General features: G+C 45.8%; 1 protein-coding gene across 1 annotated transcript in view; it reads left to right on the top strand.

The window, feature by feature from the left end:
- Window positions 1–10,375: 10,375 nt before the first annotated feature.
- TRIM71 (tripartite motif containing 71) overlaps window positions 10,376–26,777 on the top strand; it is a 58,545-nt gene continuing 42,143 nt past the window's right edge. The window contains exon 1 of the mRNA XM_086742330.1: window positions 10,376–11,311. Coding sequence (XP_086598456.1) covers window positions 10,376–11,311 — 936 coding nt within the window. The remainder of the gene's footprint in view (window positions 11,312–26,777) is intronic.

Raw genomic sequence — 26,777 nt, 5'->3', positions numbered from 1 at the left:
GAGCTGTTAGATTGGCTCAGCCACGTCCTGTCACCTCCTGCCAAAGGGCTGGGTGGGAGGGATAAGGGGCTAACAGAGCCATCTTGCCGCAAAAGAAAATCCTGTCATTGGAAATGCGCAGGACCAAATTTCCCTCACCTAGGGCAGGCAAGATCACCTGAACAGGCTTCGCGTGGAAGAGATTCCCCAACACATGGTGGCCACAGATGTAGCTGCAGTCCTCCCTGAATGCTCAGGCACTGGCTGCCCTGCTTGGTCTCGGCACAGCAGATTGCAGGGTGCATTTACTGCCCGCAGAGGCAAGCTCACTAACTCTGTCCCCTCAAATGCCTGGAAGGGCAAACCCACAATTCCCAGGTGGACGTTTTTCCTATATCTACCCAAGGCCAAGAAAGCAGGATCTGCAGCTATTTAGCATTGCCCAGCACAGAGACTGGTGAAGGCTAACCATTTATTTTTACGCCAAAGAAGCTAGCAACATGAGTGGGTCAAATTGTCTTTCTGCTTCACGCGTCACAACCTACAAGGCTGCTTTCCTACCACTGCCGCAAATCAATCCTTCAAGAGTTTCCTGCCTTGGTCTCCAAATCACTTATCTTTGATTATTTCTAGTACCACTGCACAGTCCATCGTGTCTTGAGGCCACGGGACAAAAGCCAGGAGTCCTACAGTGCAACTGCTCACTTAATTCCTTGGGTGTCTTCCCTGCTGATACATAGCAGAGATTGGTAACTAATCTATATATAGTACAGCACCGCAGCCGAGACACAATGGCTGCATTCAGCGTGCATACATGATGATGTCAGCAATGGCTGTTTAATTGCATCATGGGAAGTGAGGGGAGAAAAGAATTGGAAGGAAAAAAAAAAAAAAAAGAAAGGGGGCCCCTGGCCCCTCCACTTTACATAATTTCCTTCGCCGCCAGATGGGAACGCATGGGAATGCCGGCCCCGCATCTTGGGAGCTCCCTCCGCGAAGCCTGGCACAGCCACATCTGTTTCCCTGATTTCCTACGCTTCTGATCTTCTTCACCTGCCCTGCACCCCACCACCTTGGACAAGCTTCCTGAGATGCTGCTACCGCCATTTGATTCGGCTTCCTGAGGCTCGCTCCCTCCTTCCTTATTTTTACTTCTCCAGCTTGCAGTAGCATCCTAAGGCCGGTAGCTGCGAAAGGCCGAGGAAGGGTAGGGTCTGCACTGCGGAGACCACACAAGCCCCTTGGCTGCTTTTATTTAAACAAACGAGCATCTGTACTGCCAGGCAGTGCTTCACAAAAGGGGGCTGTCAGGCTCGACGCAACTCCACTGCTCTGCGGCCAGCAAACAGAAGATACACAAACTTCTCTTCCCAGCAGCCATCCATCATCGTAAAAGTACATGGGTTTTATTTGAAAGGAGAGACAACACCCTTCTTTAGTAAAGGGAAAAGGGGAAAAGATCCTCAGAGTGACAGCCTTCCCCTCTCTGAGACCCACAGCATCAGCCAAATCAACAGCTTTAAAATCTCCCCGAATCCCTGCCTCCCCTCTAAAGTTCCCACTCCTTCAAACATTACCCGTGGTATCCTCCATTTTAAGAAAGCTTCCCTTTGTCTTATCCCCCAGCCTATTTATAGCTCCTGTGGTGGGAGCCCATTCTGGGAAGGATTTACACCAGCAGGCGCAGGGCCCTTCCGTGCACGGAGAGGAGGCAGGCCACCAAGAGACGTTTAATAGCCTCCAAGAAACATGTGGCTCCTTGGAGCTCATTTTTTGGGAGGAGGCTCTCACCCAAAGGGTTTCAGCCGCCTGTTTGCCCAGTGGCAGGTGAGAAGGGCCTTGAGCTGTGATAAGTGGGCGACAGACTGCTTTTGTAAGCCCGCTTTTATGAAGGACCGTAGGGATGCCAGCCGGGTCCCATGTAGGAGAGGAGACAGCCGCCTGCTCCTGCTGCCAGGGAGAGCTGCCCAGGCAAGAGCTTCTCTTGTCCCGGCTCCCCGGCGGAGCAGCAAGGAGGTGAAAGGCCTCTTCACGGGTCACTTCACCTTCCCAGAGACTTTTGCTGAGAGCTGGGACTCCAACCTCTTGCACGTCCCGCCAGCGTGCAACAGCCTCATCCTGTAACCTGAGTCTGGAAGAACCGCATGATGCAAGGTAGCAAAAGCTTCCTCCGAGTCCATCTTACAGCTTTCCCTACAGGAAATGCAATTATAACCACAATAAACACTCGCATGAACCAGAAACTTTGATTATCACCCTGCATGGCTGCTTGCTTGTTCGCTCACTCTCATAAAGGAGCGTTTTACCTTTGCATGTACTGTCCCTGACCGGTGTCGGCTCCACCATATAAGACCCTAAACTTTTCAGGTCCAGATTAGCTCAAAGCCAATGAAGAAATATCTCCACTTTCCTCTCTCAGAATTCAATTTATACTCCTGGAACTGACCTGCCTTGATCAGAGCAGCTGTGGGGGAGAGCAGCACCTGGATGGGGGTCAGGATTAGCGCTGCTTGTAACACAGAATCACCTGAGACCACGTGCTACTTTCCGAGCGTCACGGTTTGCTGACGGTCAGGGAATTACATTGTGTGGCCCTGAGGGAGAAGTGGCCTGTCCAGGTCCCCCAGGGAATGCCAAAGAAGCAGAAGGGGACAGGCAGCACTTGGATGCAGACAGCCTTAAGATATAGACAACGTCCTTTTGCAACCGGAGGAAGAGATGCAAGATGCCAGCATTCCTCTGAACAGACCTACACAAGGGCTTCACCCTCCCCGACACAAGGTCGGCCGTCGTTGTGCCGCAGCATGTTAGGGGACACTCACACATCCCGGTTTCGGGGCTGAACTGGGGGCTGGTAACAAATAGCTGAAGGTGCCAGGCTTCCCAGCTCCTGTAGCCAGATCTGGAGGGGAACAGCTGCCCACGCCCAGAGTTTACACAGCTGTGGGAAAGCGTCCGCAGCTGACAAGCCATTCTCCCTTAAGTGTCAGCCTATACCACCTCTTGCAGTTAAAAACACTCCCCCAGCTGAGTAAAAGGATCTTGCGGATGCGAACAAGAATGAAGGTAGGGCGGACTTTTGAGTTATGGCCAAGTTAACTGTGCGGAGACGATAAATGCAAAATAAGGTATCAGAGTAGCGGCAGTGTCAGGAAACGGGAGGCTAATAACAAAACATTTGCAATTATTAGCTAATAACGCTGCCACCTGCTTTGCACCTCCAGCTGCTCAGAGCTTTCATTTCTTGACCTGCAGAGCACGTTCACAAGATGTGGCTATTCTGCCAAGCTTTTCCTGAAGGGAAAAGCAATCTGATGGGACATTTCGTTGAAGGTGAGTTTGAGAGCCTTTGATACTACTCCAGCATCAGTTTTGACATGTGTTTTATGAAGTTTTATGACATTCAGCCAGTGAAGTCACTTCCTGTGGGTCAAAGCCTGGATTTAGACCATTCTTAATTGTAGGCATCACATTTGAAAGCCATGACAGGGTTAGACTAGAGTCAGGGTGAGAAGAACAGACATTTGCATCTTCTGGCCTTGAGCCCATCCTGGAGGGCAATAGTTGCGCTGTCATCATCAGAGATTAAAGCCAACACAGGTACTTACTCTAACAAGAAATCTGATGGAACAGATGGTAAATAGAGAGAGATTTGAGAAGTCTGGAAGAGGAAATTAGTTTTAGAGATGCAGTCATTGGGATGTAAAGGTGCTAACAGTCCTCATGATGCTAAGTCCCACTAAATGGTTAGAAACAGATTATTTTCAGCCAGAATTTCTGAAAGGAAGAAGGAACGAATCAGGAAAAAAAAAAACAAAACAAAACCCCAGCTCATTTAGTTTCGTCTCAGATGCACACCAAGTAGTAGGACAGCTAGAGAAAGGCTTAATAAAAGCTGCTCTGGGGCACTCTATAGATAAAAGTGAAAAAAACCCTTTTCTTTAGCACATCCAAAACTGACGCCTTTGCACCAGTTGCCTGCAGAGCTCTGTGCTGCAAAGCAAGATGGTAGGAGTTTACTTCTCTCTGGGACTGGAGAGTAGAGGATCGATCTCTAAACCTGGCCATGTCTCTGGAGTTAAAAGTAATGTCCACTGTTTGAGCGCAAGATCTTGGCTTCCCAAAGCCAGCCCTTGAAGGGTGTAGAGATGCAAAGTTGCGTACGGGCAAGATCTATAGATTTCACTTGCACACGTGTATAGGGCAGGCTATCTCTGTTCCCCTCTGGATCCCATCACATCCTAACAAGCACATCTTTAAACTCAAGGTGACCCTGCTGTAGGAGAGATGGATGGGTGGAGGAGGGGGTGTCAAGAGCTCGAATTAATACTCTGAGCAAGCCAGCTCCCAATGATTTACACCATGGGGACAACACTTACTGTTTCTTTGCTCCCCAACCCTCCACCCTGTTCAAGATCCAGCACACCATAGAGGAAGCTCAGCAACACATGCAGAAAGTTGAACTCACTACTGTACGTACTAATGGATCCAATGACAGATATATGGTTGAGTGAGAGTCAGTATGCAAGAGCAGGCATGGCTAATTTGGAATCTGAGGCAAATTTAGAAGTTTGTGCTCGCAAGAGGAAAAATGAGGCAAGGAAAAAAAAAAAAAAGCACAAATCAGCGCTAAAGTGGCGGGACTCAAGCGGCACAGTTGTCCATGGAGTGCAGTTGTGGCAAAAGCCAAAAAAAAAGATGGATATTCCTCTGAGTGCGATGAATAAGTTGCTAACAGCAAGCTACGAAACAACAGCAAAACCTTCCTCCTTCATTTATCTGGGACTATTCGAAAAATGTGAAATCCCCAAAGATGACGCCAATATCAAGGTTTTGGTGAAGCCCTCCCTGTTGGAAGCACGCCCTTCATACATTGATTTACCAGTCAAACCCTTAAGTGTGGGAGGCAAAGATCCAAGGAGGATGCAATGCTGTGTCTCTTTTTTAACAAATAAAGAAGGAAGGGGATTCTCGAGTGCACCAGGAGAGGGAGAGTTTTAGGTCTTTATAATCCCTAGAAATTACTATGCAGAACTTGAAGCGATGAACCACTGTCTTGGCTCTTTAGATCTGCAGACCTCTGTGGGACAGCAATATTGGAGACGGAAATGTCTTTCAGGTCCTTAGGTGCAAAAGAGCAACAATGACAACAGAAGTCCAGTCCTATATGTTTATTATCACCTGTGCACGTTCAGGGACTTGAACCAGCTACTCAGCCACTTCTGTTCACAAGCCCTTGCTGAGCTCTGAGCCTGCACGCTGCCTCACCGCTCAGCGTAGCAGGGCAAACAGCATCTGGCTGCTGGACCGTTTCACGCAGGTGGGTATCGGAGAGAGCTCCTTATGTGAATGTTTGCCTCTAAAATTACAGTAAAATATCCCCAAACCCACAATTACTGTACCTGGTTCTATTTAACAAAGCTTTTAACCTCCAGACCCCTGGCTTTTCCAGCTGTATTGCTTTTGGCAGGAACACCATTCTATTTGTCCTGTAGTTATGCTGGCGGAAAGCAGATGCTTTCCTTCAAGCAAATGAAGCTTCCAAGCACAGACATTGGAAAGCACATCCCGACATTGGAAGCAGACGCGAGAGAATGACTCAGGTGCAGTCTTCTGCCCCAATGTTCTACTTTCCACTGAAATAAAAGGGGGAAAGGGAAAAAAAAAAACCTTATGTATTTTTAATGCATGGTTTAGCTGCAGTGGCTGGGCAGTTTGTCAAGGACAGACAAATGTTGCCAAATAGAGATTTTTCCAACTAGGTGGAAGCTGGCCGACACCTTCAGAGCTATTTGGATGCTCGTTAGGTGTCTCTGAAGATCTGGCCAGTTGTGCCCAGATTTTAGCGTTGTTAGAATGTTTTAAAGGTTAATGTTTTAACGGTTAATGTTTTAACACAGTTCCGATGTGCTCTCGACACAGTTAAGGTTTCAGCACAGTTAAAATGATGGACTTGCCTTTAGTACAAACCACGCTGTTTCAAATCCAGACCAGAAACAGCGTATGAATGGAGGACAAAAGAAAGACGAGAGAAACGGGTGTGAAAAACACTGGAGAGAAGGGAATAAATGCGAGAAACCTCAGCAGAGCAACACAAAGGAGAATGAGCAGAATGCAGAGATATGTCTCAGGCGCTCACGTAAGCAGAGAGATTTCATTTATTGGGCACAGAGGCACAATAGCCCCGCTAACCAGGATAGCTATTGTTCTTTTGTTTTTAAGAAACAAAAAGGGTAAATGCGAAGCACTAGCTTCCCAGGGAAAAATCATAAAAATAAGTTCTCATCCTGCTGTCTACTGAGGAATGAGAAACCTCTTATACTTCACCTGTCGCCCTCGTGCTGTTATTCACCCACGTGCTTGTCGGCTTAGAAAACAAATGAAATATTTTGAGGCCTTGCACTATCTGAGGAGAGCTGAGGTTTTTTCTATAGCAGAACAAGTTAATTGGATCGAAAGCCATCGAGCCAATGCACTAAGCAGAAAAACGCACGGTGCTATCTGCTGCGTAGTTGAGGACGCAAGTGCTCCAGCAGCTAATGTTTCAAAATGGAATACTGGCATATTCCCTTTAGCTTTATTTCAGCGTTTTTCATAACGAAGAGGGAAAGCCATCTGTAATCAGGGGAAGCCTCAAAATGTTGCATCCCTTCAGCAGCGGAGGGGGAAGAAAAGGAAGGCTTTAGAAAAGGAGGGCTTTAGAAAAGAGGACTTTAGAAAAGGAGGATTTAGAAAGACAAGAGGTGCTCAAATGCGGGGATGACAGCTGGGGAATAAGGACCCACTGTTCAGGGACAGTGAATTGCTTATAGCCTTGTACAAGGTCTAGGAGGGTGTAAGCTGTAAAAGAGGTTCGGGAGCTTTGGCACAAACACAGTGGATCCTGTCAGCGAAAAGGACCTTCCGCAGCGTACAGGTAGCCTCGCGAACCCGTTAAGAGCTGTGTGAAGCATGGACACGCAGAATTTCCCTCTTCAGCCGGTTAGCTGGAAAGCAAACAGCTGTCACCAAGGAAGGCAGGGTGTCAGATATGCCTGGAGACCGGCATCTGGGAATTTCTGCCCAATTAAAACGTTTCTGAACGCAGAAGATGACAGTTTCTACTGAGGGACCTAGTGGAAAGCATTATCTGGGAAATCCAAACAGACCAAGCATGCATTTGTTGTTTGGGGAGTTACCATTCTTCACAACTAACTGGCTTCATCTGGAAAAGGACAAGCTCTGCAGCATCATAACCCTCTGCGGCAACCACAGGACAAACAAAGAGGGCTGAAGCAAGGCTCAATGATTTTTTTTAAACCTCTGCTAGGCAAAGCTGCGGTGGGTTTCACCTGCGTGCTCAAATGTGAACATATGGATATGTAATATAAAGAACGCAGCCCCCAAGCCAAATCCTTTAGTGATCCATAAGGCAGGTTCCCAGCTGAATATACCACCGAGGGGCATAATAAATATTCATGCTTGTTTACGACTTGGTGTTAGTTACCCCATGGACTTCATCAGCGATTCCCACTGCTCGGTCCTCCGTAAGGACGTCAGTGGTCCTGAGCTTCTCAGTTCTCTGAAGGGCTTTTGGTGAGAGATTCTCACAGGCACGGCTCATCACTGTTCAGTGCCTGTCAGCAAAAGACATTTTTATTTTTAAGTAGACAATTTAAGTTAATGTTATTTTTGTGTCTAAGGCCTAAACAGTGTTAGTTATTGGTATGTCTAAGGCCTAAACAGAGGAGGAACATCAGTCAATATATTTTTAACAGCCTTTTTTCTCATCCTGCAGTGTTTTAAAAAATTTATTATCATTACTTCGCACCAATTTGTTTTGAGTTTATTTTGCTTATATCCAAACGCTTTCATTCACCGTTCTGTCTGTATCTTTTCCTAGCTTCATTCCTTTTCCCATTTTTTTGGCTTTCCAATCCCGGAGCCACTTTCATGTCCTAAAACTTTTCAACCTTTCCAGTTTCCTCGTTAAGGGTGAAGTGCCATGCATCCTCCCTTGCTGATACAAACCCCTCAAAACCAAGAGGGTGACCACTCAAGTTGCAGCTGGAACTTTCCTTTTAGCAGTTGTGGGTGGCGAGGCATTGCACGAAAGCAAAACAATCGTTGCGTTTTTATTTGGGTTTGGCTTCGCAGCAGCGCAAACGGCACGGCGTTTCAGTTTTGCCAACTTCATCGCGTCAGCTTAAAGGAGAGGAAACGTCTGCCCTTGGCTAGGAGCGAAAAAAACTCCGGGGCTCGCCCTCTCGGGCACGGCGGACCCGGCGGCATAACCGCAACGGCACAGAAAGGAGCCGCAGCTCACCCCTCGGCTGGGCGTAAGAAAACGATTAAATCCTAAAGCCGCGGCCGAAGGACGCCAAACCAAAGTGGGGAGGGGGCGGTGATTAAAAAATCGCGAGGGGGACACTGAGGAGGGGGTGCGGCGGGGCTGGATGGGGGCGGATGGGGGCCGGCCGGGCAGGCGGAGGGCGAATGTTTCCTGCCCCCCGCCGCCCCCCGCCGCCGGGCGGAAGTCCGCCCGCCCCGTCGGAGCTTAAAAGGCTCCCGCACGCCGCGCCGCCCTAGTACCGGCGGCCGCAGCTGGGTCGGGGCCGGAGCCGGAGCCGGAGTCAGCGCCGCCGCCAGCCCTGCGGGCCGCGCCGAGCGGGCCATGCGCTGTCCTGAGCTTTAACGTTCCCCCTACACGCCCCCCCGCCCGCCCCTCCGAGGGCCGGGCCGGCCGGCTCTGCCCCTCCGCACCCCGCCGGGCAGGGGGAAGGCGCCCGGCGCGATGGCTGTGCCCGGATCCCACGCCGCCCGGGACGGTGCTGCCGCATCAGTGAGTAATTCCTACTAATTCACCCCCCACCCCCTTCCCCTCCAACCTGGGGGTCGGTGGGCTCCGGCTGGGCAGATCGCGGGGTAGGCGGGCCTTTTGGGGTTTTTGCAGCTTTTTTTTTTTTTTTTTCATCCTCTGCTCCCTTTCCTCCCTCCCCCTCATCGGGTTTTATATTATTTTTGTTTTCTCAATAAAACACCACGCGAAGAGGCGAGATGACAAAGGAAATGTGATCCCAGGCGCTGCAGGGGCTCAGAGCGAGCGAGAACCGGAGAGGAGGAGGAGGAGGAGGAGGGGGAGAGCGTAGCGCTCTCGGATAGCATTGCACAGCGGCTCCAATTTGTGCGAGCGAATATAATACACCCCCCATGAATAATTCAGGGCGGTTGGCGGGGACCTGCCGCTGCTCCTCTGCCCAGCCAGGGCCGCCGCAGCCGGTACGAGCCCCGCCGAGCCCCCGGCGCTGATCGGTCCGTAGAAACCACCCGGGCCGCCGGGTACCGCGTGCTGCGGGCAGCACCGCTTTTTAAAGGAAGGCGGGAGCCAGAGCCCTTTTCTTCTTCCCTGCCCATCTCCTCCTCCTCTCTGTCCCGCCAGCTCTGCCAGTGGGGTGGGCACCAGCCTCCATCCCTTCCCCCCTCCTTCCCATCCCTAGTCATGCGGTGGTGGAGCAGGCGTCGGCGGGGGAGGACTGGAGCCGGAGAAGTCCGCCTGGCCACTGTGTTTCAGTGCCTGTCTCTCTCCTAGAGCTGCTCTGGATTGCAAAAGTGGAGGGGGGAACTGAAACGAAATTTCCCCTTCCCCCCCGACAAGCACAGGTTTAAAGGAAAAGAGGAAAAAACCCAACGCCCCAAGAAGAAAGAGCGAAACTTGAATTAAACCCCTGCTGCTCCCCCCCACGCCTGTCCGTGTGCCCCCCCCTCCTCCTCCCGTCCCCCTAAGAGGAACTTGCGCTGCCGCCCCGACCCCGTCCTGCGGCCGTGGGAAGCCGGAGCCGAGCCCCGACGGACAGAGGTCCGGTCCCCGCCGGAGGCGGTGGCGGATCGGGTGATCGGCGCCCATGCACTTTCTGTTTAGGAAGAAAAGTCACCGAGCCGCCTTGTCAAACTGCTGAGCCCGAGGGGGAAATGAGAAGACTGTGTGAGGTATTGACCCAGCTGGGAATCGATACAGTTTGCCCAATGCAACGAGGGATCGGGGGTTAAGTACGTGCGAGGGGCAGAGAGGATCCATTTGCTGGGGGAGGCCGGGACAGCTACACCTGGATACCAAAAACACCCCCTCCGCGGTAGCGGCGAGGTACGAGGCGAGGACCCAGCTCCCTGCAGACCGCTGGATCGATGACACCGTATTTGCGAAATCGGCCCATCGATCCCACTTGGCAAAACGACTGATCGATGCCAGCTTACTCGTAAGCCGCTTGCAGAACTACCTTATCTGAACGCCCCCTGCCGCCTCTTCCCCCCCTCCTTTTTTTTTTTTTTTTTTTGTGAGGGAGGGGAGTTTTTTGTGGTTTTTTTTTTTTTTTTTTTTTTTCTTCATTTACCCCCCATCGGGGAGTCAGGCCCATCACAAATGGCTTCGTTTCCCGAGTCCGACTTCCAGATCTGCCCGCTCTGCAAGGAGATGTGCGGCTCGCCGGCTCCCCTCTCTTCCAACTCCTCCACCTCCTCCTCCTCCTCGCAGACCTCCAGCTCCTCCGGGGCGGGGGGTGGTGGTGGCGGCGGCGGCGGCGGGGGGGGCTCCTGCGGGGGCCCGCCGCGGCGGCTCCACGTCCTGCCCTGCCTGCACGCCTTCTGCCGCCAGTGCCTGGAGGCGCAGCGGCACCCCGGCGCGGGGGACGCCCTCAAGCTGCGCTGCCCGGTTTGCGACCAGAAGGTGGTGATCTCGGAGCCTTCGGGCATGGACGCCCTGCCCTCCTCCAACTTCCTCCTCAGCAACCTGCTGGACGTCGTGGTGGTGGCGGCCGCCGCCGCCGACGAGCAGAAGAACGGCCGCGCCGCCGGGGCCGGACCTGCCGCGGGCTCCGGTGCGGGAGGAGGAGGAGGAGGGGGCAGCAGCAACAACCGCCACCACGGCCGCCCGCCGCCACCGCACCGCGCCGCCGGCTCCTCGCCCGCCGCCGCTTCTGCCGCGCCTTCCTCGACGTCCTCCTCCTCATCCTCTTCCTCGGGCGGCGGCGGCGGCTCGGGCGGGCTCCTGCTGCGGAGGCCCCATAGCCGGCAGGGCGAACCCCGCTGCAGCTCCTGCGACGAAGGCAACGCCGCCAGCTCCCGCTGCCTCGACTGCCAGGAGCACCTGTGCGACAACTGCGTGCGGGCGCACCAGCGCGTCCGCCTCACCAAGGACCACTTCATCGAGCGTTTCGCCCCCCCCGCCGCCGCCGCCCCCGGCCCCGCTGCCGGCCCCACCGCGCCGCTCGCCCTCAGCCCGCCCTACTCCGCCTCGCCCTACAACATCCTCTCCGTCTTCCCCGACCGGGCCAGCTACTGCCAGCACCACGACGACGAGGTGAGGGGACGGAGTGCGGGGAGCGGGAAGGGGGCGGCCGCGAACCCCCCTCACCCGCGGCCTGAGGGGCGGGCAACCGGCCGCCGCGTTTCTTCCGCCGACCGAGGCCCTCAGGTCTTGCCGCCGCGGGGTGGGAGCAGGGCCGCCGCCCCCCTCCAACGGCCGGGGCGGGGGATGGCGGGAAGCCCGGGGAGGTTGGGCGGCGAGGCGGCGGTGTCCCGGGAGCCCCCAGCTCCCTCCGGGTTCCGCCGCCCGCGGGGAGGTGGCCGTCGGCGGGCGCTGCCTTTTGGAGGGAGGTGGTGGGGCGCGTAGCGAGACCGTGTAGCGGCCAGGGAGGGGGAAAAAAATAAAAGGCCGCAGGGGACTCCTGCCCAAGCCCCTGATGTTTCTAATGCAAAGTTAAAATTACTTCACGGGAGAGTGCTTTGTACGGTGTTGGGCGTGTAACTATCGAAGAAAGAAAAACGAATACATAGGGAAGGAAGATTACTGTAACGAGGAAAGCACTCCTCTTTATTTTTTTTTAAAATTGAAAATAGTCACAAAGTTTGCATAGATGTTCACCCTTGCCTGTGAACATCACGTGCTACATCTCCTGCTCTTGGTTATAACATTTTAGCTACTCCTGTGGTGCAAACGAGAGAGCTTTACCGACCTAAAAACGGGAACTTGCTTTAGGTGGTCTTCACTTAAGACCTGTTCTCAAGTTTTTTTTTTCTGGTGATCCTAAGTGGTGTTTCACAGATCTAAAAGGGGCTGCGGCTTCTTCAAAATGTGCTGAAAGCGTCTTCAGTTTCACTGGGACGTAGTTTCTTGCTGTGATAGTTTGAAAGTTGATTTTAATCTGAAACTGGAAAATGGCGGTCTGCTGTCCCCTCTCCCTTCTGCTCTGGGGGGTTAACGGGGAGGGGGAATTTTGCTGGAATTGTCCAGTAACTTCGGTGTTGGAGTTACGTTCTTCCCAGTATGAAATCGGACAGCACCACAGACACAGCTTCAGGGAAAAAACCTGCCTGGGGACAGGGTAGTACCAGAGTTTTCTGTGGGATGCTTGCTTTTAACTGATACATGAAGGCGTTTAGCCTGGTGAAATGTGATGATGCCCTTTGTCTTCAGTTTGCTTTTCCTGTCTCCTCTAATGCTGCTTGTTCCTCTGAAATAATTTTCTAGAAAGCTCTGGAAGTGCTTTTCTTGTTTCTTGAGGTTGCTAGTGGCAGAGGAGAAGAAAGTATGAATTTTGTGGGAAAAGAAAAACCTTAAAATGGTATTTGGGGTGGTGGTACAGTGTGCTTGAGGGGCAAGGAGGTTAAAAAAAAAAAATCAAACCAACAAACAAAAAAACCCCAAACCTTTCTGGCAATTGGGCTGCTTATGTTTTTTTGGTTTGTTTTTTTTGTGGTATCTGAGTATCTTCCTGCTTGTGGGCTTCCTGAAGAACATAAGTAGTACTGAACGCCAGAATGAAATGAAGCATGATGTTCTCAATACACTAAAAAAAAAAAGCTATGTTCCTGCCTCTGTTTTGGACTAAACTTTGGACTTGTGGTATTGGCTAAAAAGCTTCTGGTTCTTGTGTTCTCAGTGTCATAAAGCTTCTTGTTGAAGTGTGTAAAATGAAGTGGTGAAGGGTGTTGGCGGTAGCACAGCGTCCCACTTCTCAAGCAGATGCATTCCCCACCGCTTGGTCAAGAGTGGCTGGGACAGGAGTGCTCCCAAGGTACTTTTGTAGGCTTAAAAGCCTAAATTGCAAAGGGGAGAAAGATATTTTAGACTTGCTTAAGCTGTACAGCTTTTCTAGAAGTAACTTCTGAAAAAGCTTGTTCATTTATTTTACGTAAGTAATATTTTATTTTCAACAGTGTACTTTGAAAAGAGTTCCCGTCTCTTAGGATTGGTTTTGGGTGTCCTTGTGTCCTGTAGACCTAGAAATTGTTTTAAAACAAGTGAGCATTTTCAAGCCTTCAGCTCCTGTTGAGAAAGGCTTTTATTCTGCAAATTAATGATCTACTGCTGTTCCCAATTAGTGAGTTTTGGTGGTTCCTTAATGTGGGTGTGCCTGGTCAGTATTTGCAAGTATTTATTATTCGCTCAAGGGGAAACATTTAGGGAGAAGACTATGACTGTTGAGAACAGTTTATACTGTAAATCTTTCTCACTTTTGCTAAAAACGTGGGCGAAGCATACAATTTTTTTTTGAGGAAGGGTGGCTGCAAGACTTGTGAGGGTTATTGCTTGTTTAATTCTAAGAATGCTATTTACAGCCTCATAAAAGCAACGATAATAGAAAGGCAGCCTTCCAAGAGAGTACTTAAGTGATGCACTAAGTACTTTGGCTATCTAATAGGGTAAAAACAAACCTAAAATACAAGGCTGTAATGGTAGCTTGAAACCCTTAATATTAGTAGTTATAAACTCTGGTTCTGCTCAGTGTGTGAGCGGGAGAAGCTGGTGTCAGAGCAGGGCATTCCCTCAGACTGATGTTGTGTAGGTAAGTTTGAGCACAGGCAGATCTCTGTAAGCAGCTGGAAGAGTAGCTCTCTTGAATCTGGAGTTCTTCCCTGGGATGTATTCTCCTTCCCCTGTTTGCCATCAGTTATAAAGAGTTTGTCCCTGTCCCTGAGGCTTTTCTTGGACAAAGCAGCTGGCTCCCTTATCTTCCACCTCCTTGCCTAGGACATGATACTCCTGTTCTTCCAGCATCACTGCTTCACTTGTTACCTTTCGTTCTATTCCCCTCTGGTCCTTCCATCTCTCCTCCTGGGAAGCCCTGTCCATTCCCCATAATTTTCCCTCCTCCCACCCCTGTTTTGAAACCCCCTCCAGTGAGGAGACAAATAGCACTGGGGGATGGTTGCTTATGGGATGTTCCAGGTTTCAAAACCAGACTGCAGACAGGCATTTGCAAGACAAGATCAATGTAGTTGCTTATCCTTTCAAGTGCAAAAAAATGAAGATTTCAGCTTTTTACTGGGATGTCTGGAATAGTCTCTTTTTAGAATCATAAAATCAATCTCTTTTTAGTTAAGTTGGTTCTGTTCTCTGAGTCATGTAAAACAACAGTAACCTGTTGTGCGCTGTGAGCACATGCGGACCCCGACAACGGAGAATACTGACTGGTGCTGTACTGGCAAATGTTAAAGAAACTAACTCTGGGCACCACCTTCAGGGTGGCTAGTGCCTGCAAATACTACAGCGATGCATGAAAGGAAAGTAAGTAAATTATTCCTGGAAAAAAAAAAATCAAGAGCCAGTCTTTTTTTTTTTTTTTTTGTCATAGAGCTGCTATTGAAGCCCAGTCTAGTTGCTTACCACTTGGCACCTCACTGTTTGAGGTAAAACGCTATTGGGGCAGCAAGGGAAATGCTTCATCTCGGTCAGATGCTTCAAAGTATTCTACAAATGTAGCAATGTTTGTGTTGCAACCCTGAAAACTTCCTTCTGTATGACCAGGTTTGTTGTATGGATACAGTTATCAGCCTTACAGTAGTAACTAGATGTTATTGTTATAAAAGCCACTAGAACAGGACTTTAAACTTAAAAATATTTTACCTTACTCTTATCTATAACTAAGTCAAATATGTTAACTGATATGTCAAAGTGTGCTTGATTGTCTCACTGCTTAGATTGAAAGAGCACCTCTGTTTTTCTTTTCATAGAATTTTCAGTAGTGGGCTGCAAACCAAACTAGTTGCTTAGGAAGTGTTGGAACAGCTGTAGGATACTTGGCCTGTGTAGGTAAACTACCTGGATTCAAGCGAGTTTGCTGTTGCAGAGAGTGGAAGAGTCACGTCTCAAGTTAAATAATGGGGGGTTTCCTTTATGCCAACTCTCAGCTGCTGCCTGCTTTAGTATCGCTTGGTGAAAACAGTGGCGGGTGGTCAAAACACTTCAAAAGCAGACTTCTGACACTTTCTAGGGAAAGTGTGGAGTTGCCAAATTCAGTCAACTTAATGGTCTGTGACTCCCTGGTTCTCGTATTGCTTTACAGATTCCATTTTAGAAGTGGTCCACAGACTACAAGGCAAAAATCTCTGTAGCACCATGACTCACCCCTCGCTGCAAGAGAGGATTTCAGAGTTCTTTCTCCCCTTGCCCTTAGCCACACTGTTCCTTTCTTTTGCTTGCGTCAGTTCTGCCTTTGGTCAGATGCTTCATTGATCAGACTAATTCACAAATTCAATGTTCTTTGCTGGTTTGGTGAGTTGAAATGGCTCATGGCAGGTATCAGTGCATGTGGACAAGACTGGCTAAAATTAGATTGCTATACTGAATTCAGGAGTTGCATGTATTCCTGAATGTATTTTCTTTTTAGACTACAAAAAATTTACTTCTTATTCTCTTACAGAGTCTAAAAGATGCAACTTTTGAAGGCTTGTGGATGTGTAGGGAAAGGTATTCAAATGCATAACTATCAGCTGAACTGAAATTTACTTGTCTGGTACTGCGGCTAAATTTGCTGGCTGAATTTATAACTAAGCTGCTGTAATGCAGCGTAAAGCTCTGGTTTCACAGTAGGGAGCAAGCTGTCTTAACATCTCATGGCTGCTCAAAGAAGGGGATCTCACTTCCTCCTCTGTTCTCACCGGGCGTGGTTGTGTGCACTCAGAGATGCTTCTGTGAGCCGAGTTAACTTGCTTAACATGGTAGAAAACTTGTTTTCTGTCCTCCTCCTCCTCCTCCTAGCATTGGTATAAGTTTATTTGAATTGCTGAGGAATCTGTCCCCAACTGAACTGGTGTGAGGGAAAAGGGAGGAATAGTGTGGCTGGGAAGGAAGGCTGTGTTAGATATCGTCCCTGTTGTGTAATAGCTTGCCATCACTGCCGAACACTGAGCTTTACTCCATGGCGCTCTTAACGCTGTCCACTCGTGTCTCCCAAAACACTTGGGGAATATGCCCATGTCCCCACTTCTATGTCTCTTGCTCAAGCACTATGTATGTGAAACTGCAGTATGTGATAAAAATGTGATGTGGGCTCTTGCTGTTCCTTTTTTTCTAATGGTTAGCGTCTTTTACTCCTAACAAAATGATTAAAACTTGCAGGAGTGCATCCTGGAGGCACCAGTTTTAATGTGTAATACTTTATTGTGTTGCAGCTGTTGTGGCTGCTATAGCTTCAGCTTTTGTAGGAGAATATGCTCATTAGCTAGAGAAATACATACTTCCAGTGTGTGTAAGAAACTGTGCATACACTTCTTTGTACTGATGCACCCTTTGTTCATCGTACTTACTGTGTCTTTTGTCTTCTGATATCAAATGCACATGTAGGTGCCTGGTCTGAAGACAATACTTTGGATTCAGTTATTAATGGTTGTTTTCCGTTTTAATTTTTTTTTTTCCCCTGGTGAAGAAAGCAGGGCTGTGAGTTACCTTGTTCATTTAACGTCTTTGGAATGATGAAGGGTTTTAATAATCTCTAATTTCTCACTTTTTAAAAAAAATTACAAATAATGTTGAGATATCTGATGCTGAACAGGTCATCTCTTAGATTATTCTGCCTTAGTTTCCTTTCAGCTGCCCCTACCTCAGCATACCTTTAGCTCCTGGCTCTCCTCTGTATGTGAAAGTATCTTATTTACCTAGTTCTCTTTTGTAAGAAAACAAAAATTTGCTGTGCTCGAAACATCTTTAATACCATACTGACCAGAATCAAAACCTCCCTTCCTTTCCTCTGCTTTGGTGTGACTAATGTTCAAATACTCTCAACCTTTTAGGGTAAATACAGCGAAGTTGTTTGGTGTGGTTTTGTTTTTTTTTTTTATTGGTGATGAACTGGTACCATTACACTGCTGGTCTAATTAAACATGACTTCAGGTAGTTTCCAGTGAGTAAAAATTCGAAGAAACAGAAATGATTTGTCTGTTCGGGCTACTTTCATGGATTGTTTTCACTTTGAGAACATCTTTTGAAAAACCAACAGTATCAGTACAGCAGAAACTTGCAGTTATAGCATAGACTTCTACTTCTGAAGTTATAATGACTTTCTTGAGAAACTAGGACTGGACAAGTGCATACAACAAATAGGCATGAAACTAGGCTACTATATACTGAGAACTTAATTTGCTTTAACTTCAGTTTTGCTGAAACCGATGTCTTGAAGTGTATCTCATAACTTGGAGAGAGGGTCTGGCTGAACTTTACTTTGATTTGTTGAAGAAATCTTGCATCGTGTGTAGGAGTTTCTCCTTTCAGCTAAACCTTAAGAGCATGTAAACGTGCTTGCTGGACCATGCTTCCTTAGAGGAAAACTACCTAGTTCCTCTGTTTTAAAGTTAAGAAGGTATCATTCCTCTTTCAATACTGTCTTGACCCTGTCTCTTCCTATTTCTCCTCCCTTCCTTCCTGCAAAGTTGTTGGTATCTTTCCATCGGACAAAGAATCATGATGTGTTGAGAGCACAGATCTCAAGCTGTATGAACAATGCAGCGAATGCAAGACTAATGTTACCACAGATAAGATTTCACAGAAGGGGTTTATTGTCTTCAGCTGTAATCCATTTTCAATGGAGCAGTTACAAATATAATCTTGGATCGTAATTATGTAGTACATACTTTTTAGTAATGCTTTTTACCCTATCATTCTAAGTCTTAATTAAAGTGTAGAAGAACTGGATGGGAATGGGACTACTGCTTGGCAGTGCAAGTATTGGTTAATGTAATGAATGGATGTCCCTGATGCTAAAATATATTGGGCATATGTCCTTGTTTTAGCTGTTCTTGTCATGGGCTCAGCTGCAGTTCCTGCCATGGGTTGTTTTCTCTTTTCCCTGGCTGTGCTTGTTGAAGGGCTGTGTGGGCGGGAAGGGTTTGGTCCTCTAACAAATTATACTTGTGCATCCAAATCAACTTGGAAAGTCACAGGAATAGAGCAAAAACATATTAAAGAATCGGAGCAATATTACTTGCTAACTGTTAGAACTTGAGTTCAAAAGCTTCTTTACTATGCAATATCACTTTGGACAACTTTCTCTTCCTCTTTCCCCTTCTCCCTCCCATCTTAGGGAAATTTGTGTGTGGCTAATACAGGAGTGGTACTTCTTTCCTGAAGTTCTTTTGACTCTAAGCTACTTATTTCTTCATCAACTCTCAACAAAAAAACCCAAAGCTTTCAACTATGCAGTCTGTAGCTAATAATATTATTTAGGAGCTAAAAATGCTGACTTGAATGCTCTAGCAGTTTAATAAGAAAAGGAGTGAAACTCAGTACCCACAGATGAGTCTCACAAATACAAGTTCTGTGTTGTCCTACTGAGCTGCCACTTGGGTATGTGTGCAATACTGACAGTTCATAACAAGAATTAATTCAGTTCATAACAAGAATTAATACATGTTCAGCCCTAAGAAATGAGAGCTCCAGTCCTGTTATTCCACTTGAGTGTATAACATGCATTTCTAAAACCTCAGATGGTGAGCTTGTTGGATAGGATGATGTCTGGTCAGCAGTTTTTCTACGTATGTAGGTGAAATATTTTTGAAGTGACTAAGACTTGAATGGGAAGCTTCAAATGAGAAGCTTATTGCTTTATGATTCCACATACTTTGTACCATGCCTCTGCACTGCTGCTGACTTGGAGAAAATGGCTTATCTTCCAGCTGTAGGTAGGTGACCTGAGGCAATCTTTAAACTTATCTCACTAGCAGTAGGTGAAAGTCACTTTACGGAGTTGAATATTTAAAATTTTGGGGATGATGAGGTATGTCTTCAGTGCTGTAGTGGAAGTCTTCTCTACTGAAGGAAGAAACACATGAAACATCTTAAACTCATTTCTGAAATGAACAGATTAATCAAATCAAAGGCTGCTGTCCTTCTGTTGTTACCTCAGTAGTTTTGTCCTGCAGGTGTTGGTTACCATGGTATGATCTTCCCTAAGATCACACGAGTAATCACCAGGGCTCCTCTCCATACCAATACTTTCCAGCACTGACAAAATAGTGACTGCCTGTCCTTCGATCTCAGCACTTTGCGGGGAGAAGGGTCCTCCAGCGAGGTAAAGGTAATAGTTAAACTTGCATTGCATCATTTTTCTCTTTAATGTTGGTCTCCATTCATCAAAATAAAAATATTTAAAGGACTTTTGTCAAGTTTGCTAAACCTTATCTTTTCTAGTTGTTTGCTTGTATTACATCCACATCCCATACATCTTGTGGATAGCCAATGCTGTTATGATATACCATCTACTGTAAATGTTTCCTTTCCCTAATTAAGGTATTGTAAATGTACAGAACTGCTAAATGCTGTGTTTGGCTGGATTAAAAGGCTGACAGGGACCTGAGATTCAGAAATCAAACTTCAACAGGACTCTCGGATGGTAATGTTAGAGCTTGTTGCTGTTTCTTCCCTTTGTCCTGTGTTGTCTTGGGTTTTGTGCGTTGTGTTTGCATATTTCAGTATTCGCTGTCCAGAGTGGCAGGCATATGCTAGAAGACTTAATTTTATACAGCCTTTTGTTCAGCTGCTCTTGGTTAACAAAAGGCAAACTGTTATTTAGGGGAAGATGTCAGCTATCAAACTTCAAATCCTCCCCTTTTCCCTCCCCCTTCACTTCAGTGGTTCTTACTACTCCTGCCATTCACAGTTTCAGACGGTGAAGTGTTTGATAGAAAAATCCCTAGCCTTAAATCTTTTGGTGCAAGCAAGCTTGCCTGCATGATGGACACCTTTAAGCTTTGTCATCCAACCTAGTGCCACTTTGGGGGACTGGAGAACGCTGCTCTCCTGCATGAGGGGTTGGTAGCCTGGTTTGGGAATTACTGGTGAACTAGTCAGTACCAGTCCCTGTTGCCTGACAAGGTTCCTGTTCCTGATCCTGTGTAACCTTGAGTAATGCCATGTTAGGTGAATGGGAATGCAGGAGATCAGGTAGCTTCTAAGGGTTTGCTGTTGCTGTGTCTTTCTGTGATTTGGAATTCAGCTGTTTAGCTCTGAAATGTTTTAGCAAGTGCGTGCGTATGTGAGGCAGAGTGAGTCTGCTACTTGGAGGAAAATCTTGTTAGAGAATGGAAGGAATCGTCATGCCTCTCAGTCTTCTTTTTTTTTTTTTTGCTTTAAAAGCAATGCTGGTAAAGAGTTAAAATTTCACCCCCCTGCAGCACACCCCGCCCCCACTGCTATATATGGTGTGCCCAAAGGCGCTGGAGATTTAATACATTGAAGTTGGAGCGTGAAGGGGGTCTGCAGGCTGCTAGACAAAGTCACTCAAATTTCAGGAATACTTGATCCATACAAGGATGTTACTTGAGAAAGGCATGGCTTCTCTGTAAGAAACTGGTTGCCAAATGAGCTGGCTGAGTGTCCCAAACTTTTTATTTTTTTTGCAGCTAGATGAGCGAATTGGAAACGAGATTTTCTTTAATTGATGATTGAGAAGTAAGCCAGATAAAGTTGTTGTGAGAACCATCTCCCTTCAGAGAGCAATGGCTATTTGTAGGGGAAAACAGAAATTGTGATTTTCTTGCAAACTACAAGTTTCTATATTTTGCAAGTGCTACAGAAGTGCTTGCAAATTATAGAAACTTGTGCAGATAACTAAATTCTCTGAATCAAATTGAATTGACTGAAAAAAAAAAAAGGGCAAATGTAACCTCCCTTCTTCTAGTTACTGTAGATGCAGCTGTAATGTTGCAGTGGTGTCCCAACACAATGCATTTGATGTCGTGTTCTGTTAGAGGCTTTTAAATTGATGGGCAGATATTTAGTGAAGAGAAGGTAGACTTCATTAAAAAAAACCAAACCAACAACAAAAAAATATAAATATATATAAAAAAATAGAACTGGAAATGTCAGACAGTGATCTGGAGTGGATTCTACACTGAAAGAATCATAGAATCATAAGGTTGGAAGAGACCTCCAAGATAATCAAGAAGAAATAACCAAACTAACAACAACCAAACCTTAGGGAATTGCAGAGCATAAAATACAAAAGAATTACTAGGATTCTGAGGTTCCAGTCTTCCTGGTGCTGCTCTGGTACTTAAAACAATGGCAAAGAGGGGGAAGGTATAATGCTCTCCTTGCTTCCTCCCTCTTGTATATATTACAGTAAGTGTGTGGGAGGGTGTAATTTCCACACACACTGCCCCCCTGCCCTGAATATCGTGGAAACATTAATAAGGTTAGAATTAGGAATCAGATGAGGGTTATAAATGGTGACTGTTGACAGGGCCCCAAAAGTTAACAGCATGTCTTAGAGTGAAGGTGCTGTCTGCTTTCTCCATTCTAGACAACAGGTATTTTAACTGGCAGTACTGTTTTGTGGTAGCTATTGCTGTCTTCTAGCATTACTTATTTCCTCAAGACCTCTTACTAGAGCAGAGATGACTAATGGATGACCCTTGAGCTTGCTCTTGCTAAAGCATGGCTCCCTTACTTGAGTTGCTGTCTGTTTTTTGGTGAGATGGTTGGTGTGGAGGTTAGTGGGCAGTCTGAGCAGGCTCGTGGAGTGGAAGCAAGCCTGGAGGGTCTCAATCAAGCTGGCTTCCTTTGCATAGCTGGCATACTGCTGGAGGGCTCTCCAAGCCTTGGGCTGCTCTAGAGAAGTGGTCTTCCTAATGACAGGCTGTGTACAAATACATACAAATCTGATATACTTGATAAGTTCTAGACAATTGTGACTTGTCAAAACAAACGTTATTTTATCTTAGTGTTACTGCCTTTCTGGCAAAGGTGATGTTATCACATCTTTGTGTCTTGTCAAAAAGTAGTTCAGTAAGTACCTCTAAATCTGAACTGTTACTCTAAACAGTAGGAGCTGTGTCAAGCCAGCCTAACTTCTTTCTCTGTACCAAAGAAAAGTGGAAAACCTCTTAGGCAGTGTTTATGTGAGCCTGAAGGGGGTGAGGGGGGCTTCAGTTTAGGGTGGCTTACTTTCAAAATAATATTTTTCAGGGTGCCAGCAGGGGCTTCAATTGCATGTGATGTTGCTAGGTACAACTGAAATATCTTTATGATCCAGAACTACAGAACTATTGGGGAGACTCTGCTGGAAGTTCTGAAGCACTACAATTAAAGTTAACATAATATATACTTTGATTTTCCCCTTGCATGAGCCTTTGGCATTGACTGGATGTAGGTAAGGGGTGTGTGGAAGGGGGTGTGTGTGTGTGTATATATATATTAAAAAAATATACACACACATACTATGTAAGCACGTGTGTGTGTATATCTATATATCTCTCTCTATATATGTATATACTTACAAATATATATCTCTGTAAAGACTGGAGTAGTTGGGTTCTCCAGCTGGCCACTTAAGCTTGTAGTGGCATACTTTATACTCTAGTTTGGATTAGATCCAAAGGCTCTTCTTTCACCTGGGCGCTTCCTTGTCAGTTTTTTCCTTACTTCTCCTATGCCTCTGAGTCAGTGAAGTGAGTTCAAGCAGTACGTGCTTACTGATGGTATTTACTACTGTTCCTATCTTGGTCTCTTGGCAACAATGCAAAAAAAAAACCGTTCTACATTGTGAGTAGGAATGGGAGAGCTCTAATTTAAAATTGCAAGTATTAACATTAAGCTTACTTCTACAAGCTGGAACAGAAAATAACCTTGAACCATTCTTTCAGTTAATAGCTTCATTTTCATATCTCAGTCCTTAGATGCTGCACAGCAGTTGAATTGTGTTTATCTACAGAAAGAAGCATAATTTTAATAGTTGTTAGCTTTATTTTCACTGGTTTCCAATTGGCTCATCTAGCCACAAAAACTTTGTGTGGAGGACTTACGAATTGGCTCATTTGGCAACCAGTTTATTACAGAGAAGTCATGCTCTCTCTCAACTTGTAAACACAACTCAAGGTTGGCATTTTCATTCTGTATATGATGGAACTTGTGAAACCTAGTCTTGATGCCAATCTGCACCATTCAGCAAAGAACAGGGTTGCTGGGGAGCACTCTGGAGCTGAAGCTGTGGTAGGGAAGGAGAAAAAGTACCAAAGATCCCTTTCTCTTGTCCAAACCTGTTCATCTCTTCTTCTCCCCCAGCTCTACCTTAAATCTAAAAACTCAAGCTTTGAATGGGAACTAAGTAACTTGGATGCTTTGAAAGAATTTTTGGTTAGAGCCATAGTTCAGCCTTTCATTATAAAGCCTTGTTGTAACTAAACATCTTGCTTTTAATTTAGGTCTTCTTTTTATGCTGGTGCAAGTCACTAACTAAACATGGAGCATGTGTTCATTCCTCTCAGCTGTTTAGTAATACGCTTCTTCTGTTGCTATTCATTTGTCTTCATTATATATTGTCAGTATACCTATATAAATGTGATATTTATATAGTATTTATGGGGGTTTGGCTAGCATAGTAAGACTGACTTATTTTTTCCTAAATGAAAGATAAATCTTGACAGTTAATCAATCCAGGAATAATGTATTGAACCAGGATCCTGTCAAAACCACTGTTTTGTTGTCTTCAATATTCAATACAGCTGCTTCAGACAAAATATGGAAAGCTGTATAGTATATAGTTCTAGAGTAACTGGTCCACAAGGTGTCCTTCCGTTTTAACTTACATCTAAAACTATCACGAGTAAGCCTTGAAGATGCCCTGTATTAGATTCTTTAACATTAGTTTTCTAGTATGACCAACAGAAAAAAAAAAAAGATGGTCTCAAGTGAAAATACCATATAATGCATGAAAGTTAATGTCATCTTGGCTAGAGGAGAAGACAGTGTTTTCATCAATGTTTTTATTGTTTGAAGTATACATTCATTTTAATGTCATCCAAGGAGGAAACATAAAAGGAAACACCCCTCACAAGCTAGGGGGACAGATTGGAAAGAAGTGTTGCATGTTAAAACAAATGCCAAAATAAAAAAAAAAATAGTGATACCTCCTAGATGAGATTACTATGTGCATATCCAAATATGCTATCAGCAGATGAAAGACTCACTGAAATAGAATGCCATCACTGAAATCCTGTGTACTCTTACAGGTATTCCTCAGCATGTCAGAAGCGTTACCTTCTTGCAGAATTCAAATGCGTTTGTATATGACTTATTGTGGGATGGAAATCTGACAAACTACTCGTGAGAATAATGACTATATTCTCATTATAACTCTATTCTAGTTGTCTGTTCTTGGGGAACTGAGACAATCTGGTTTATTCCTTGCTTTGAAAACAATTATTCTATGCTACAGCTCATGATTTTACTACAAAGCTTGCTGGTATGAGTTTTCCTAAAGTGTGTGTAACGAAATAGTTAATACATTAATGGATTCTCATTTTGGAAATAGATTGGCTATTTTCCATTTGGCTCCTGTGGCAGAGATACTTTGACAGACAGCTATATAGTCCCTTGTCCAAGGAGGGGAGTAGGGGGAAATAATCCAAGGTAGCTTCTATGGCTGTAAATCTAGTAACTTATTTCAGATGCACATATTCTAATGAAGTAGCACATGTTTTTGAGCAGTATAATCTAAGAAAGAAAAATCCTCTTCAGAGACCTCTGTCTGACCCAGGGAAGCTAGTGCCAGCAGTTCACTAGAAGCAAATGGCTGTTGTTGAAAGATACTCTCCTAAATTGGTGAGAGTTGGAGTATCATGGTGCGTGGGTTTTTTTTCCCCATTTCATGTATTTGTTTTTCTCCAAGCAGGAGACACATTCCTGCCAAATACATATGCCATGGCTCTTTTTCTGCTACAACTAGGTAGAAATGCTTTTGGAATGAAGGACCTTTATAAATCAAAGTTTAAACAAACAAACAAAAAAGAGAAACAAAACCAGCCAAACAAATTCTCAAAACACCCAGCTGTCTTGTAGTCAGAGAAGCTACTTCTTGGAGTAAGCTGACTTGTTTTCATGTTTGATCCCATATGGAGTTACGGAGGGAAACCATTCCTTGAGTGCTTTTGTTAAATAAAGCTGTTGCCATGAATTAAGCAACACTGCCCTGGAATGTTTCTGATCATGGTCTTGCAGAGCTTGTGACCTTTGCACTGAACATGTGAACTGAAACTTCATCTTCCAGTGTTCAATAAGCATGTTAAAAACGCAGAGGTGAGGCAGTCTTGGGATTTCCTTAGGCTAGCTTAAATGCCAAGTGAAATTTAAGTAGAGATTTATACAGTTACTCCTCCTTTTTGGTAAATCTAAGTCAAATTGAGAAAGCTAGAATCTTTACGTATTTTAAAGCTGAGAATTCTTTGTCAAGTTTAAAAAAAAACAAAAAAAACTGCCTGGACAGTCTTTTCTAGTGCTTTCATTTATTGGAGCCTACTAAACCACTAAAATATTGCCGCCTTCTTGTCCAGAAGCATCCAGTTACTATTAATCTGTATGTTTGTAGTAGTAGTCTACTACTAGTAGTACTTAGAGCAATTGCTTTAAGGAAGAGCTGCATGTAGTGCCTGAAGAGGCTAACTGGGCTAAATATCTGCCCAGGTTTAGTTGGGCCGCACCTGAAAGCGAGAGAGGAGCAGTTTAAAATCTGTGCCTCTTGCAGCCCATCACTGTTTGATGCCACTGGGCTTCCTACCCTACTATAATGCTATAAACAAACAGTATTTTTCTTGTTCACAAGATAGAAACACTGCCATCTCTTGGCTATTCATTGTCCTGACCTTTTAAAAATTCTTTTCTAGTTTCTTGTGATCGTTTCTGATGCTGCATTTCTGAATAATCAGGTGGTTGTGTGGTGAAAGTCTTAGTATCCCATACTGTAGACATGAGATTTTTGTATGGAAACCTCTATAATTTACTGATGCTACCCTGGAAGAAAAGGAAGACAGGGTGCTGCTTGGTTCAGTGACTTCCAACTCTTTCTGACTTATCTATGTATAGCTCCCTTAAAAATATAGTAGGCTAAGATGGACTTCTGGCTTTGCCAGATTAGCTGATCAGACAATTTGGCAACAGTGCTGGTATCTGAAAGTAGTGTGTCTGGTGCAAGAGGATTCAGCCTTTATGCCTTAAAAAGGGATTGAGGTCTTAGTTTTGGCCCAGTTCAAATAATGTTGATCCAGTATTGAATTCTGCAGGGTTGGGGAAAGAGGATCATGTTAGGTTCTAACCATGTTTCTGATAGCACTTTCAGTGAAGCTGGCTTGAGGAGTTGTTTAAAATATTGCAACTTCAGTATTGCCCATATTCTGTGGGGTTATAATAATTAACCCTTAATTTCAGAAGACTTCCCAATTGAGGGAAGTCGATGCTTCAGCCCAGTCAACCTGCCAAATGTGAAACCAGCTTTGAGGAACACCCTTGATGCAGGTTCTTACTCTAACAGGCCAATCCAACCCGGTGCTGGGAAGACTTCTGCTTAAAACTTGCCCAAATGCGAGAGAAGTGTGACTTGCCACTTCTTGGAGGACTCTTCCTATAGAACTGCTCTGGTGCAAAGCAGGAACCCCCGTGTCCCAAAGGGTGCTTAAGGGCTGTAATACCAGTTAGTGCAATCCCCACCACAAGCAGCAAGTTTTAGTGGAATGTAGAAACTTGAGAAAGAGACAAGGTGCTTGTAGAACATGAGAGG

The sequence above is a fragment of the Chlamydotis macqueenii genome, chromosome 2 (genome assembly GCF_036417535.1).
Source record: "Chlamydotis macqueenii isolate bChlMac1 chromosome 2, bChlMac1.mat, whole genome shotgun sequence".
NCBI lineage: Eukaryota > Metazoa > Chordata > Aves > Otidiformes > Otididae > Chlamydotis > Chlamydotis macqueenii.
This window is presented reverse-complemented; position numbering and strand designations above follow the sequence as displayed.